Source organism: Astatotilapia calliptera, chromosome 8 (genome assembly GCF_900246225.1).
Source record: "Astatotilapia calliptera chromosome 8, fAstCal1.2, whole genome shotgun sequence".
NCBI classification, from domain to species: Eukaryota; Metazoa; Chordata; class Actinopteri; order Cichliformes; family Cichlidae; genus Astatotilapia; species Astatotilapia calliptera.
In genome coordinates this window covers 6,150,073-6,165,888 of record NC_039309.1, presented here as the reverse complement: position 1 = coordinate 6,165,888, position 15,816 = coordinate 6,150,073, and the positions used below count along the sequence as shown (strand labels likewise).

Sequence of the window (15,816 nt, the reverse complement as noted above, 5' to 3'; positions counted from 1 at the left end):
TTTTTTTTAACATTTACAAAATTTTTATTTAAAAATATTTCAACAGTCCCAAAAATACTTTCTATGACATTGAAAAAATACATTACTAATACAGTTAAAATACTATACTGAAGTCGTGAATGACCGTCCAGGACAAGCGTCATTATCGTGTTGTCGCATATTCAAAATAGTTCTTTGTGAGTGTCACTGGGCAGCCTGGATAGTGCTTTCACTTAGTGTCACACAATGTTCAAGGTTCAGTGTCCAAATAACACAAAATGCATTTTCCTGTTGATCTCAAAGCTTTTCCTGAGGATTACGTGGCAGTGTGGATAAAACAAGCACCAAAGGAATGTGTTTCAATAGGAAGAGATTTCCTTTTCATTAGTCTTTGTGATATGAAGTTGGTGATCACACTGCCTTTTTGTTGTGCTGGCTCAGAGATCGGTTCACACAGTATGGGATGATACTGACAGTGACCAGTGGCACAATGGCACTCTTGCAGAAGGACAGCAGGTAGAAGAGGGCCGCGGTATGTGTAGGAGGCTTGAAGGAGTCAAACAGGTGCAGCAGGAGCAGAGAGCTGATGATGCATCCTGCTTTGACCAACAGGCTGCTGCTCTTTTTGGTTTCGGTGTAGAGGGGAGAGTGCAGGCCCAGACCCAGGCCAAACAGCGTGCCCATGTTGCGTAGGAGGCTGGCAAAGGGCGTGGTGTCCAGGTGGACCCACTCTGGTCTGATGCACCACTTCTGGGCTTTCTCCATGGTCCACAGCAGGTCCACACCCAGAGCTTTGAGCAGCACATAGAAGCCAACAGCGAAGGAGGTGAGGAACAGAGTCGTGTAGAAATACTTCTTCATGCTGGCGCTGTAGATCCACTGAGTTCTGTTAAAGGCCTCAGCCACAATCATACCTAGAAAACAATGATCCACATTAGGAAAGCAGAGGCGGATATTTTGCGTTACTTATTATACCGCTGCAGGCTTAATAACTGACTATATTTCTGACTAGATATTTTACTGAATGACTGAGGCATAGCCAGCTGTTCACTGAAACTGTAAAAATACTCACCTGTGATAAGACCGGCGATGACCTGGTGGGGGAAGTGGGCAGCAATAAAGACTCTAGAGAGGCAGACACACACCTGGACCCCACAAAAAAGCGTCCACAGAAGAGCCTTCAGATACCTGTTGAAGTACAAATTTACACAGCTTAGATTCATTGATTTCCAGCAGCTCAAGATTACATGAAAGAAAATCTTTTGAAGCACTGTAACAATAAACAAATTTATTCTTCTCTTCTCATGAGAACTTCAGCTGCCCGCATGTCAAAACAACCCGTGTTTAACACCCTGTTTTCAGTCAATACTTCTCAGAAGTCAATGATCAACCCCAGCACCGAACAGATAGCGTGTCCAGAGCGATAAGCTCTGAATGGAGAAAAATGGTAAACAACACCAAAATCGGCAGGGCCAAGAAAGGAAAAATAAAGTTATAGACTCACCACTGACTGTTTGTGGATTTGTTGCTGGTCATGATGGCGAGGATCGAGGTCACCAGGGTGTAGTAGACTCCTGCAGCTCCCATAGCATGGCCAGAGGGGCTGCCTAGGTAACACAGACAGACGGAGGAAGGCAGTTATTAACACGTGGGCCAGAGCAACCTGCACTGCTCATTCATTAGATTCTTTTGTTTTGTTGTTTGTTTTAACCTAAGTAATAAATGAATGAAAACGATCGCCACTATTTTATTTTAACTTGATTTTAAACAACTCAATAAGCTCATATATTTGGCTGCTGTCCAAATAACCTAACTGCAAATAACATAACATGCATGTTTATGGACTGTGTCACAGGGGAAACATGTAAACTCCACACAGAAAGGCAGACAGAAACCAGAGGTTACAAAAGAAACGTTCTTTCTGTGATATGTACGAATTAAGCACAATATCACCTGACAGCATTAGGGCTTTATCTTGAGGATGAGTGCCAAGATCTAGATCTTTAGAATGATCATTTATTTGATTCGGCCAATTTACTTCAAAGTAAACTTCAGGCAGGAACACATGCAGAGTGAGAGGAGCTGTGGGCTAATGGGAGTCGGTTTCTTTTTACCCTCACGCAAGTTAATGCAGCCGTGCATGAACAGTGGTGTCTCTCACCTGGTCCAGTCTCACAGGTCATTGGGTACTGCTCAATGTGAGGGGGCACGGAGTTTGCATAGTAGGCTGTCTCGTGGACCCACCAGTACGGCCTCTCTCCAAACAGAATCCTGAAGAGGACAGCAGAAACATGCATTGAGTTACGGTCTAAAGAAAGCTTATTTCACACGATTATATATCAGTTAAAAAAATACGCTCACCATTTGAACACTAAATTAAGCCAGTCTCCGATCACAGCCACCCAGATCAGCTTGATGCCCACTGAAGCCCGCAGATGAAACCAAAGGGGGAAGAAGATGAAGAAGGTGTTCCTCAGATCAGCCGCCCAGGAGACCCAGAGAAACAAGCCCTGGGCATCTTTGTAGTTGGTCTGCAGGTAGTGGGTGCTGCTCACCCCGAAACCCTGCACAGCGTCCATCACGGCATTAAGCATCTTAGCGTTAAGAGGAAGAAATCTCAGTCTAGTGATGTGTGAGTGGAAGAACAGAGAGTGCTGTTATCAGCGAGACAGCTGGCTGTTTTTATAGTGGACGGACCCACTACCCAAACGCATGCACACGCTGATCTTTGGACCTTACGCATGTGTAATAAAACACTGGCAGTCACTAGAGTTTGGGAGGCATGTCACACAAACAAGTTGGGAAGATAACAGGAAAACGAAACGTCAATCAGTATCTTAGAATCACTGTACAGAGAGAGTCACAGGAGAGAGGAAGTGTCAATCGATCAGTGGCTGTCCTCCTCAAGTGTCACCCAAATTAAACACTTTGCAGAGAGATTTTTTTTCTGCTGCCCCACAGACTATTTTTAAATGTGATCTTCGTCTTCTTCATTTTTGTCCACATGGCTTTGACTTTGGCATTAATAAAGGATAGCCGTGTTTTTCATATTTTCCCTTCTTACATTCTCACATTCTGCACATTCTCACTAATAATTTATCAGTAATGTCATTGATTTTTTTAGTGAAAACATGCCGCCGTTCAGAATGATGGAGTAAGCTATTTCTATATTACATAAGAAGATCAATGATTAAATGAGTGAGTTTGGGATGAAACAAAGCTGATGAGATAGTGGTGACAAAACAGAAAAAGAAAAAAATAGATAGCAGGTGGAACATAAGGTACTGCACTCTTATGAAAGAAAGGTCTGGTGGGGACATCTGCACAGATGAGCTCATATTTTGTTCTGTTTCCAGAGATATGTTTACGAAAAGTTCAAAACCATTTTGTTGTTTCTCACATTGGGGTTCAGGCACAAGTAGAGATAACGGGTCTTTGCTAGAAGTCTGCAATCTGTCCATGGGCAGCTGTTGCTTTCTGTTACGATAGCTTTGAGCAAGGGGGCCCCCTGAGGTGTAAAGGTTAAGTGACCTGTCTGCACCGTTGCAAAGTTAAACAAACTTGCTAGCCTTGAGTAAAGTCCAGTGGGAATCATTCAGTGGAAGAACGGACAGGACGGCCTCAAAGAGCTTTGCTGAAACCTAACCAAGAAAAAACCCAATAAAGAGACAATATTTTCACAGCATCGTCCTCAGAAAGAGGTCTGGGTTGTGATATAATGGATCTTCTACACAGCTGGGGTGTTGAGCTGGCTGTCTATCTGCAGACCAGATATGGCAAATATGAAGGTTTGTTCGACCTGGCATCCACAGTGGCCGATCTGCACACCACGTTCTTCTGGTTGTTCCCGATCTGGTTCCACCTGCGGAGGGACACGGCACTCAGGCTCATCTGGGTGGCTGTCATCGGAGACTGGCTCAACTTGGTCCTAAAATGGTAACTGGGTGAAAGGGTCCAACTTGAATTAAACTTAAAACTTAAACATTAAAAAAGGAACGGTTGCATGATTTGCTTCCTGTTTTTTTGTTTCACTGTGGCAGGGTTCTATTTGGGGAAAGACCTTATTGGTGGGTTCACGAGACCAAGTTTTATGGAGCAGGACCGGCCCCTTCACTCCAGCAGTTCCCCATCACATGTGAAACTGGACCAGGTAGAGCTCATGACAGGCATGCGGACCGCATGAAAACTGAACAGAACTAGTCTGTCATAATAGAATGATAAGATTTATTTGGCACAGTACACAATTAGTCTGATAAATACTCCAGTACATCATTGCCAGGTGATAGCTGTAACAATTGGCAACTGTACACGACTTTCTGTGAATGGGCATGACTTTAATGGTGATAAATAGGTAATAAACTTGTAGTGCCTTTTATCTTGCTCCAGTTTCTTTGAGAGATCTCTGTCCTTATACTAATAGTAGAAGGGAAGGTAACAAGGTGCAAGTGTTTTTCTTCAGTCTTCAGTTTCCAGAACATATTAAACGTTCTGGAAACTGAAAGAAAAAGATAAAAGATACCAACAACTTTCAGCAAAATATGACATATTCAAACCACCTCAGACTTGGTGTTGCGCTTACTCTGGTCACCAGTCTGACGAGAATTGGTCATCACGATAGATGAAGAACCGACTGATCGGTTTTCACTCTAAATTAGAAAATACTAAGCCCAATTTCTTTCTTTGCAGGAAGTCCTTCAGGTCATGCCATGGGCGCAGCTGGTGTCTGGTATGTCATGGTAACAGCACTGCTCTCTATTGCAAGAGAAAAACAGTGCCCCCCATTGCTATACAGGTGAGTCTGTGTTAATACAATCACCTTTTCTGGCTCTCTGGAGTCTTTAGGTTCTGTGCACCTACAATCAGTGTTGTCCCTGTCAGATTTTTGTATATAGGCCTGTGGATGCTAATGGGCCTGGTCGAGCTGGTGGTATGCATTTCCAGGGTCTACATGGCTGCTCACTTCCCACACCAGGTTATTGCAGGAATCATTACAGGTCAGTCCATCTAAAGAACTCTAGTCGATAAAGTGTTGACTTTTACAAAGACTTTGATGTGCAGAATTTTCATAAAAACATTTTGCGAGGGTTGGAAATTAAGTTTACTGAGTGATTATGTAGCCTACAACTACCAATATCATATTTTTAGGAGCAAATGCCAAAGATCAAACAAAGAAATATTGTAGAAGAAGAATTAAAATATGGCTCAGGTGTAAATGCAATCTCAAAATTACAAAAATATGATATATTTAGACCATTTTAACTTCAAATATTGTTTTATTGAGTGTACATGTTACGCATTGTCCCTGTTTAATAAACCACCTTGTCTGTTTTCGTCTTAGGCACACTGGTAGCTGAAGTTGTTTCCAAGGAGAAATGGATCTACAGCGCAAGCCTGAAGAAGTACTTCTTAATTACCCTCTTCCTCACCTCCTTTGCTGTTGGCTTTTATGTGCTCCTTAAAGCTCTGGATGTGGACCTGCTGTGGACCATGGAGAAAGCCCAGAAGTGGTGCATCAGGCCAGAGTGGGTTCACCTAGACTCTGCCCCCTTTGCTAGCCTCCTGCGGAACATGGGCAGCCTGTTTGGTCTGGGCCTCGGTCTGCACTCACCGTTCTACAAGACAACCAAGATGAGGATTATGAGCGCCCCTTTGAGGATTGGATGTATTGTCATCTCTGTATCCCTGCTTCACCTGTTAGATGGATGGACATTTTCCCCTGAAAACCATATGACTTTCTATGCCCTTTCCTTTGGTAAAAGTGCCGTTGCACTTTTAATCCCAACTACTTTGGTGCCTTGGGCTCTCAGCAAGATTTACCCTGTAAAGACAGAAGGCAAAAACTTGTAGCTTTAAGGCAACTGGAGGATTAATGTTCTATATTTACAAGGATTCTTACTTCTCATTTTTAATAGACATCTGTTTTAATCTGGGTCTAGGTTAACTCCATATCTAGGAAACTTGCTATAGAGTTTTTGGAATGCCTGAAGATATTGTGCTGGCCTTGTTACCATTTAGGAGCAGAGGGAAAAGGCTACTTTACTGATTGGAACAATAACATTTAATTGGATGTTACCATTCCCAGAATCTAGACTACTTAGGGACAGAAAAAGGACGTAGACACCCAACTAGCACTTTCAGATAATTGCTGTAAAGCTCACTGATAGACCACCTTTGTTCAATTTGAAGAAATAAGAAGCGTCCCCTTCACGGTATGAGCAATAAAGGGTAAAAGTAAAACACAAAAAGTGGTCTTGTTTTTTTGGATATGCTAAGCTAAGCTCAATCTTTCCTGGACCTACAAAGTGCTAGCAGCCTTCTAATTTAGCTGGGTTTAAGTAAAATATGAACATTTTCTACAAATGTTTTCTAATAATTGTTTTCTAAATGGTCTTATTGGGACTTCTGCTACAATTATTACAATTAACCTCCTTGAAATTGAACAATGGTTTATTTTTGTCCATCAAATTACATTTAGTCATGTTTTCATGTTTAGAATAACTGTCTTTTCAGTGTCTGTAATATTGTAAGCTTCTTTAACACCCACAGTATATATGAGATAAAGATTTTTACACATACACGCAGCCACCACCTCAGCAAAAAAAGTATTTTTTAAACAAATAAAAACTGTTTCTTGTAATCATGTTTTCGTGCTTATTTGAGAAGTGCGGTGCAGCCCTGGCAGTTTTCTCAGTATGTCTCAGACTGATACTGATTAATTCTCTGGCCAGAACAACCATTAAATATTAACCAGAGCATGCTCCACTCACTCGGCAGTCCCACATAGTGACACTGCCTCGCACCACAGCCATGCGCTTTCAAAGGTACATGAAGGGTCAAGGGGCAGAAAGCGTTGCCGACAACACGTGGGCCTCATAAGGCTTTAAAAATAGAACCTTGCTCAGGTGACGAACCATCGAAGCAGCTTTGGATGTATGGTACTGAGATCAGCAGGATTGCAAACAAAGGTCACTATCATATTATCACAGACACACCTCTATAAAACCGCTAATTACATTGTGAAACTGCAACGTAAAGTCCAACTGAATGCAATCATAGGTCACCTAAAGTTGCTGTGGTAATGAGAAAAAGTAGGAAACTGAAGGTAGTCGCTGTGGTAACTTTGCTGGACATGAAGTCCTGCATCAGATAACTTAGATCTCGTAGATCTAAACATCATGGAGCCAGTCTGGGATTACATAAAGAGACTTAATCTACCAAAGAAGCATTCTTGGAAGAGCTTGGAACAACCAAACTGTAACATAGCTTAATAAAGCAGATAGAGACTGTCATTATATGGCATTGTTTTTGAGAACAGCCCCACGTTATCATGCCTCAAAGGTTTGATCAGCATTGCACTGTTTTACAAAATAAATCATACTTAATCTTAACAGGACCCAGTGATTATCACGACACATCCCACCAGCAAATGCCAAGTGCTCCTTTTTTGATCATTTTATCTCATTGTCTTCTTACGCTGTTCTAGTTATTTCCGGTTCTTATCTCAAGAAGCTATATGGGAGTTCTTTGTACAGGTACGCTGCATTGCGTTTGTGTGACTAGGAGGCAGGGGGACAGAGGGTATAGACCTCACAACTACGTCAGGGATGTTGAGTAACTGTTTACATTAGTTTACAGTCACAATAGTCAGCTCGCCTTGGTTGTTCTCCTCAATATCTTCTCATCCTCACATAACCTTTTCTATATTTACTTAAAGATGCAGCTCTGGACCAAATAAATAAATAAAAAGAAGTGTCGGCATAAAAGGTGCTTCAAAAAACACGCTTCACAAATATGCACAGTCTAGTCTGATCAGTGAAGTCCTTCATGCCCCTTGTCAGCTTTTCAAAGTTAAGAAAAGCATTAAACTTTGGGTGTTAGTCTAACTGCAAAGAGTGCAAGTGTGTAAGACTTACCTCTGACATATACAATTCCCATATTATGCCTTAAACCTAAAACTAGCACCAAATTAATACATGTGGTTATAAAAAGATGGACATGGTCAGAAACAATGCTCAGGTATTGATTACATCACCACCGTCAACCTGAACCATAAGGTAGGCTGGATCCGTGCTTTTATGATGTTTGCACCAAATTCTGACCTTACTATGTGCAGCAGAAATGCAGCAATGTTTTTCCAGTCTGTGAACTGTAGTCTCACTTTCCCAATCTTGGCTGACAGGAGTGTTGACCAATGTGATCTCCTGCTGTTGCTGCAGCTTCAAGGTTCAATATGTTCTTCTACCTGGTTATTACAAGGAGTTATTTCAGTTTCTTTTCAATTCTCTTCTGACCTTTGGCATTTTCTCCAACAGAACTGCCGGTCACTGGATATTTTCTATTTTTCAGTCATCATCTGTAAACATGAGGTGGTTGTGTAGGAACCGCCTAGCAGTCAGCACTTTCTGAAATACTCAGACCAGCCTGTGTAGCATCAACATTCACATTCAAAGCTGCTTAAATGATCCCGCCCCCAATTCTGATAATCAGGTTGAACTTCAATTGGCTCTCTTGACCATGTCTGCATACTTGAAAGTGTCGAGTTGCTGCAATGCAGTTGTCTGATTAGATATTTCTCTTAATGAGAAGTTGAAAAAGTGCGCCTAATAAAGTAGCCAATTAATCTATATCATAATCTGCTGGTTAGTTAAATTTTAGGAATCTCAAGTTTTGAGTTGCTTAACATGTGAGTAAAGCTGCCTCAAAACCTTCCTATCTGACACCCATTCAGTGTGATCCCATTAAGCACCACTTGATCTTTAATTTTTAAACTGTGGATTTGCGTTTATATATATTTGGGATGCTGACTTCTGTGTGAAATAAATGCACATGGGACAAAGGATTTGATATTTAAACACACAAAAGTCGGGACCTTTACACCTTGGCTTAAACTAGCAAGCACTTACAAGCCACAGCGACATCTGCAGGTCAAGAGGAAACATTGTATCCATGTCACACCACTATCTGATGTTTTGCTTCAAACTTCAAAAGAAAAATAAAAAACAAAACAAAACCCTACAACATGCCTCCAAAAGTCTTATCAAAAAACAGTCTTTTATTCAATACAATGAATGCTCCAACATAAAAGAAGCTTTTGACTCGTGAATTTTCACTGAAATCATTTAAGCCCACGACTTAAAACTTGCATCGTTTTCATATTTTGTGATATCTACACGTCGCAATATCTAACATTTGCAGAACAAATTAACAGCATGTTTTGCATTTCCTATGAACTACTGTACTGATGATGCAGCAGGAGTCCAATATAAGACAAAATAATTAAAACAGTAACAAATAATGGGCAGCAATAATGACAAACCACTTTGCTCTGAATATTTAAGAGCTACAAATGAGGCCGTTCACGAGGATCTGAGGACAAAATGTTTAATTAAAATTAAAAAATACAAAGCGCTTTTTGATATCAGAAGCCCCTTTCAGACATGCACTTTTCAAATAAACAGCCAGCTTAACTTTACCGAGCCAGACTGCTTAACACTTTTATTCACTCTGCAAAATCCTGAATTAATGCGGTAGCAGACAGGCATGCGCAGGTCCTGAACGGCAATAAGACCATTTTAATAGTATTTTATCTCATCAGCACCAATTAAATCATTCATCTGGGATTACTAACCCAGGAGTTTTATCCTTTCCGAGCCCGAGTGGGAATGACGGGGTACAGCTCCTTGCACATACACAGAGGCCCTGCACTCAGAAAGAGCTGCAAGTGTGGTGACACTTCACCGCTTATACTGATAATACTAGCTGCCACATATCGCATGCATACAAGAACTTCTCTGTAAATTACGAACAAACATGAGGAACATTAACACAAAATTGATGAGTGCATGACAAACTGCCATCAGTTTAATAGCAATGATATCTGGCGCACGTCTGAAAAGGGCTTATGATCTGTCTCCCCATTTTCTGAGTGAATACTCTTCAAACGGTTTAAAAACAATATTTTACAATTAAAACAAACAAAACAAAACATGTGTCCATCTATAGAAGCTATGTCTTTGTATTGGGCTGTCTTGATTGTATTGGAGAAGGTGAATGTCTAGCTGTAGTCCTGCGGACCGGGGCCCGGCTACTGTTGCTCAACAGGCATGGTGAAGAGACGAGGGGGCAGACGGCGTGGGGTGGGTGGGTGGATGCAGAGACAGCTGGATGAACATCAGTACAAAGCGTCAGCATTACTGCTTCGAGGCCTCTTGATCTTCTCGATGTTCTTCAGGATCATGTCGTGTAACGTTACCTGGAAACAAGCAAACATATCGGTTATTCTGCTTTCTGAACACAGGCAAGTATAAATAGATGCTGATAAATAATGAAGGCCACAACATACGTATTGATTTCTGAGCTCCGAAACTATGATTTTCAGACTGATGTATTCCTTCTCGTCAATCTCGGTTACTGTGCGCCGATAGTCCTCCTGTTTAAAAAAGTTGATTCTATGTTTATTTTTAATTGTACATCTTCTTTTAAATATAAAACAGAACTGCCGAAGTCAGTGGAAATTTTAGCAGATAGGCTGATATCAGAGTTTGTCATTTCACTAAAGGATAATTGATAATAAGAACTTTCAATTTTGCAACAAGACATTTCAATCAACTTTTATTTAACCACGATGCACCTTGAGATTAAAATCTTTTTCAAGGGTGACCGATACAAAAATTGTTTCATACACATGCTTTAAATTCTTCCAGATATACAAACACACTCTGCTTTAAACTCAGCAGCACTTACATCTGCTCCTTTCTGTGAGGAAGAACACTGCCACAGCCTTTACAAAAAGACCTTGAGTGGGCCACTGGTTTGGATGTTAATGATCTAACAGTCAGAAACTGACTCCATGAGGGTGGCATGAGGGCCAGCTGCAACTGGCTGCTATATATGTTGTAAACCACTAGATGTCACCGTTTACAGCCTAAAACCAAAGACCACATATTTTTAAAGGCTTTCTCTTTCAATGTTTCTTATAAAAAATGCAAATAGTTATTTTACAGCCCTAAGTGTATAGGTTAATTATCCCAAATGTACAAATCATCTGTAATCCTTCTCTTCTCCTTTTGTTTATATGTATAAAGGAAAAACTCTTAAATGAAAGAAATTGTTTAAAAAAAATAGTTAATTTCTTAGCATTTGATAGACTTCTATAGTATAACTTATATAGCTTTTTACTTTCTAATACTAAAGCTATTCACTTACCACATGTGGATATTTTGCTATTTTAGAAACCAGCTTTGCCCTTGTGATGTAGTATCTGGAAGTACGGAAGAAAGACAAAAATGGTCTCTTAACATGAAAGCGACTTCACATTTTAAAGACAAATCCCAAAGCCGGGATGTTCATATGAGATTGGGATTTCTGCAAGGTTCTGCAAACCTTGATATCTGGTCGAGGTAAGATGCAGCCTCCCCTTCAACTGTTCTGAGTTCAGCTACTGTCTCCTCCTGGATTGACACCCCAAAGTTGTTCCCATCCTCTATCCTGGGGATGAGGAGCTGAACCCACATTTTAACCTGCAGAAAGAGACAAATATAGCTAAGAAAAGAGGATGCAACATCTGACAAGTAAACACTTACGCCAACAGCATTTTAGCTGATGCCGAGCATGTGATAGTCATCTTATATAAAGAACAAATTCAATACCCTTTGCTTGTTTTCAGTCCCAACTCTTAAATCTGTGCCTTGCTTCTCCTGTTTCATTAGTAAGCCTTCATTTGTCACACATTCCTAGCTTTGTTGTAAGTTCATGGCTCCTTGCTGGGGATACCAAATGGCCAAAATAACTTACTTAGATGAAGGACTTTAGAGCTCTTACTTACTGTGTTACATTTTTCTATGAGTATCCTGATCTCGGGCTTGACCTTTTCAATAAGATCAACAAGGTTTGCATTACTCTTCATCATCCCATCAGGCATGACAAAGACCTTGGTGCCAGTCACTGATAAAGGAGTAAAAAGTTAAAAGTTAAAAATACATAAAATACAGACTAAATATTCAGCTAGCAAAGCTGTACTTACCCATGTCATCCCCACTTCCATCCTCCAGCTTCCTCTTTTTGGCATTTTGCTGTGAGAGAGATGCAACAGTTAGCAACAACTTCTCATCCTTGCCTTACCAACAGTTACCGTAACCATACGAAATCGAACTCTAAAATGGATCCTCACCGCATCTAGTCCGTCGTGGAGATTTGAGAACAAGATGGGATCTGGCACTGGCAGATTTATGTCTGAGTGAATTTCCTTCAGTTCAGTGATGTTTATGCTTGGATCCTGAAAAAAAATGAGAATATTAGTTGTCAGACATGGTACAAATATAAATATACAGACATGGTAAGAAGAAAGCACATCTGCTGCCAAATCTAATCTATTTCACATGTCAGGACATCAAAAAAGATGATCTAGAAGGTTTGAAAAAACAGATGAATACAAACACAGAAGAACTACATATGACTTATGTAGTGACATATATAGTAATGTCCAAGACTTCAAATGATTATGTCATTATGTAGTCAACAATAACCAAGCGATAGGACAGAAGCAGTGTGAGAAAAAACTAAGACCACACCATGATTCAATAGCTTGTAGAACCACCTTTAGCAGCAACAACCTGAATGGTTTTCTGTATGATATCAGTCTCTCACAGGAGGAATTTTTGCCCACTCTTTATATGCTGCTTCACTTCATTAAGGTTTGCAGCTATTTACTAATACACAGTCTCATAAATCCCTGCCACACAAAACACCTTATTCTCTCTTTTTCGCTCATTCTGTTGAAGATCATTGTCTTTTGTGACCCAACTTTAGCTGTTAAACAGATGGCCTCACATTTGAATCTATTTTAGGACAGAGAGGAGTTCATGGTCGACTCTGTGACTGGAAGGTGGCCAGGTCCTGTGGCTGAAGAGCCTTCTCCCAGCAAATCTTACAAACAAGCCATACTAGTCCGGTCTTTAATTGTGCTGTCATGCACTTTAACATTTCACATTCTAACTGAGGCCTGTAAAGTCAGAGATATAACTCTTACAAAAATTACATCTGAACATTGTATAGTGTGACCTTGGGGGTGAGTTAACTGCGATTATTACCAGCCATTTCAATGTTTTCCTCTTGTGAGCAATAGGGCTGCCACGATTAGTCTACTAGTCACGATTACGTCGACTATCAAAATCGTCGACGACTAATTTAATAGTCGACGCGTCGTTTGAAGCTTTGTAAGATCACAAAAGACGCAGGAATCAGTAGTAGGATTTAAGAGTGTAATAATGGACTGAAACAGAAGATGGCAGCACTGCATGTCCAAGGATGCCAGCTGCCGTTAAACCCCGAAGAAGAAGAAACTGTGTCCCAGAATTCATAGCGCGGCCCATCGCGGCCCTGCTTAGTTTCCAACAATGGCGGCAGCTGGTTAGTTTTAATATTATTCTTATTATTCTTTCTGGGTCACAAAATAAACGTTTAACATATTTTCAGGCGAGAATGTAGCTGTGTAAACCTCAAATATCTGCTCAGTTTATCAAGACACCACATATTTTCAAAAGCGCTCCGACGTTTTCGGAGGCATCTGTTACCCACTAGCTCGATAGCTAGCCGGGGGCTAGGCTAACTAGAGCCGTGAGAACACGGACTCCCGGCAGATCGTTTTCAAACCCACCGCCGTCTTTCACTACTCAGGTTAAACATGATATATAAGTCACTTGGATAACTTCAAAATGTTGTTTGGCTTTTTTCAGTGTTTTATTTGTTCCTGAGTAAATCGGTTTGGATGAGATTAAAGTTATAGTTTTTACACAGCTGAATAAACGTCAAGCAGACAGCTGATCATCAGAAGTGTGAGATGCTGGAGAATTTACTCCGGTGTCCTGTTATATTTTAGATAGCAAGGAGTTTATTAAACTCCACCGAAACACTCTGCAAATGTCATTAAAATTTAATAAACTATCATCTTGTCTTTATTTTTAGTTAGCACATACCTTAAACACTTAAAGCTGAAAGCTAATGATAGTTATATAAGAGCAGATGCTGCTGGTGCAATAAGCTGTATGCTGTATGTTCAATGGATGATGATCTGATTAGTCGACTAATCGCAAAAGTAATCGCTGACTAGTCGACTATCAAAATAATCGTTTGTGGCAGCCCTAGTGAGCAACCCCCCTCACTGGAAAATGATGGACTTCAAATGGTTTGCTTTTATAGAGATGTTTATGTTTGCTGATGACCAGTTCGTAAAGTGAATTTGTTTAACAGCACCTGGGTGTTACTATTTTAACTCTGGACAACTGATAAAGACTGACTAATAAATAATGAACTTTAACGCCAAATAATACATCGGAAGGAATGAGTTTCAACTATTCACAAAGATTTAAAATTATGCCAACTTTATTTAGCTGAATGTACAATTAACTGACCTTGAGGAAATGGTCAAGTTCCAGTAACTTCTTTGGGAAAAAATTGGCGACTAGATCCTCTGCCTGGAAGAAATGTGCAGTGTTAGTGGAGTCTTGGACATCACAGTCATAATAGGTGTGTATGAAAGTGCTCATCAAATATACACATTTAGCTATACATATATAGAAACATCTATATGCAATGATCGGGGACCATTCTTAATTTCGTTGTTCTCATGACAATGACAATAAAGTTTCTGATTCTGATATCTGTGAGTTTGCACACTAGTTACACATCAGAAGGTTGGTAGATTTATCCCTTGTTCCTCCACTACATGTGTTAATGTATCCTTTGCCAAGATACTAACCCCAGTTGTCCCCAATCCATCAACTGGGGTGTGTGTGTGTGTGTGTGTGTGTGTGTGTGTGTGTGTGTGTGTGTGTGTGAGAAAGCGTGCAATTGGGTGAATGGGGCTTAATAGAAAGTGCTTTGAGTGCTCAAATAGAACAAAAGGTGTTATACCAGTACCAGACTGGTGTTTCCCCCCTTCAGTAAGTTCGATTTAATTTACTCATAGCTGGACGCAGGCTTCCATTAAATAAAGAAGCACACTTTATGCCTTAACTACAGGCCCCTAAAGGCTCGCTATGAGCCAGGATTAACTCCTGCATGTATATATTTTAATTTACAACGTAAGACAGAGACTTACTTCTGCGGTGATACGTTCCTTGAAAGCAGCGACCTGTAAACACAAACAGATATACGAGAGTTTGAATACCAAGTTAACAAAAAATACTCATTTTACGTCAGTAAACTTTATTTTGGTCCAGTTTTAAACACATGACCGGTTCCTCAGTGTGAGAGACAACCTCTAGCATTGGTAACTCAACGCCGGTGTGAACGGCAGCTGGCTGAGTTAGCTAACTTGGTAGCTCAGGCCTTCTTCAGTGCATGTGGTCGTAGTAGCAGCAACCATTTTCCCAGCACAGGGGGCTGTAAATCAAACTTTATCTAGATCCCCGTTACGCTTAGCACCACCCTGACACCACACCTGGGGAAAGGTTTGACAGGTGTACTGCAGTAGGCGGGAAACAAGAAACCGGTTAGCCGGTAGCTGCTCTTAGCCTGGCCTTATCCGAGCTCCCACATCATGCTACTAAATGTGGCTAACATGCTAGCAAAGAACATGGCAACAACAACACGCAGTATAAACTCAACTGGAATTCACAAAAGGCCAAACCTCACCTTGGTTTTAATTTCACTATCCACCTTGAGGAGTGAAGACATCTTATGTAGTCGAATATGAGCAGAACGATTGTCCCAACAGCATTAAATTCACCTGTAAACGTGTGGCTTATCACTTGTCTGCCACACTTCGTGAGCTTAAAGATGACGACAATAAACATGCGACGGAGGCGGTGTTGCGACCGCGCTTGCGCGCAACGTCAC

The 15,816-nt window shown here is 40.8% G+C and overlaps 3 protein-coding genes across 6 annotated transcripts; 1 reads left to right on the top strand and 2 right to left on the bottom strand.

The window, feature by feature from the left end:
* g6pc1a.2 (glucose-6-phosphatase catalytic subunit 1a, tandem duplicate 2) lies at positions 1–2,649 on the bottom strand. Of its 3 annotated transcripts, none has more exons than XM_026178113.1 (5): positions 2,341–2,649; positions 2,141–2,250; positions 1,484–1,586; positions 1,052–1,191; positions 1–893 (listed from the first exon to the last, which is right to left on the bottom strand). In XM_026178113.1, exons 1-5 carry the CDS (start codon positions 2,571–2,573, stop codon positions 391–393), a joined length of 1,089 nt encoding a protein of 362 aa, XP_026033898.1. In that variant the 5' UTR covers positions 2,574–2,649; the 3' UTR covers positions 1–390. The 3 variants fall into 3 exon arrangements, with proteins under 3 accessions (XP_026033898.1, XP_026033897.1, XP_026033899.1); XM_026178112.1 differs by having other exon boundaries at positions 1,052–1,167; XM_026178114.1 differs by lacking the exon at positions 1,484–1,586 and having other exon boundaries at positions 1,052–1,157; positions 2,094–2,250.
* A 727-nt stretch (positions 2,650–3,376) lies between these two features.
* On the top strand, positions 3,377–6,570 carry g6pc1a.1 (glucose-6-phosphatase catalytic subunit 1a, tandem duplicate 1). 2 transcript variants are annotated; one of them, XM_026178115.1, is made up of 5 exons: positions 3,377–3,915; positions 4,020–4,129; positions 4,666–4,771; positions 4,858–4,973; positions 5,318–6,570. In XM_026178115.1, the coding sequence occupies exons 1-5, from the start codon at positions 3,698–3,700 to the stop codon at positions 5,824–5,826; spliced, it is 1,059 nt and encodes a 352-aa protein (XP_026033900.1). In that variant the 5' UTR covers positions 3,377–3,697; the 3' UTR covers positions 5,827–6,570. The 2 variants fall into 2 exon arrangements, with proteins under 2 accessions (XP_026033900.1, XP_026033901.1); XM_026178116.1 differs by having other exon boundaries at positions 3,656–3,915; positions 4,666–4,750; positions 4,822–4,973.
* Positions 6,571–9,011: 2,441 nt separating this feature from the next.
* Positions 9,012–15,757, bottom strand: psme3 (proteasome activator subunit 3). Its single transcript, XM_026178109.1, has 10 exons — positions 15,613–15,757; positions 15,077–15,109; positions 14,388–14,450; positions 12,149–12,253; positions 12,002–12,050; positions 11,804–11,922; positions 11,362–11,498; positions 11,185–11,239; positions 10,322–10,408; positions 9,012–10,231 (listed from the first exon to the last, which is right to left on the bottom strand). Exons 1-10 carry the CDS (start codon positions 15,652–15,654, stop codon positions 10,151–10,153), a joined length of 771 nt encoding a protein of 256 aa, XP_026033894.1. The 5' UTR covers positions 15,655–15,757; the 3' UTR covers positions 9,012–10,150.
* Between the last annotated feature and the right edge of the window lie 59 nt (positions 15,758–15,816).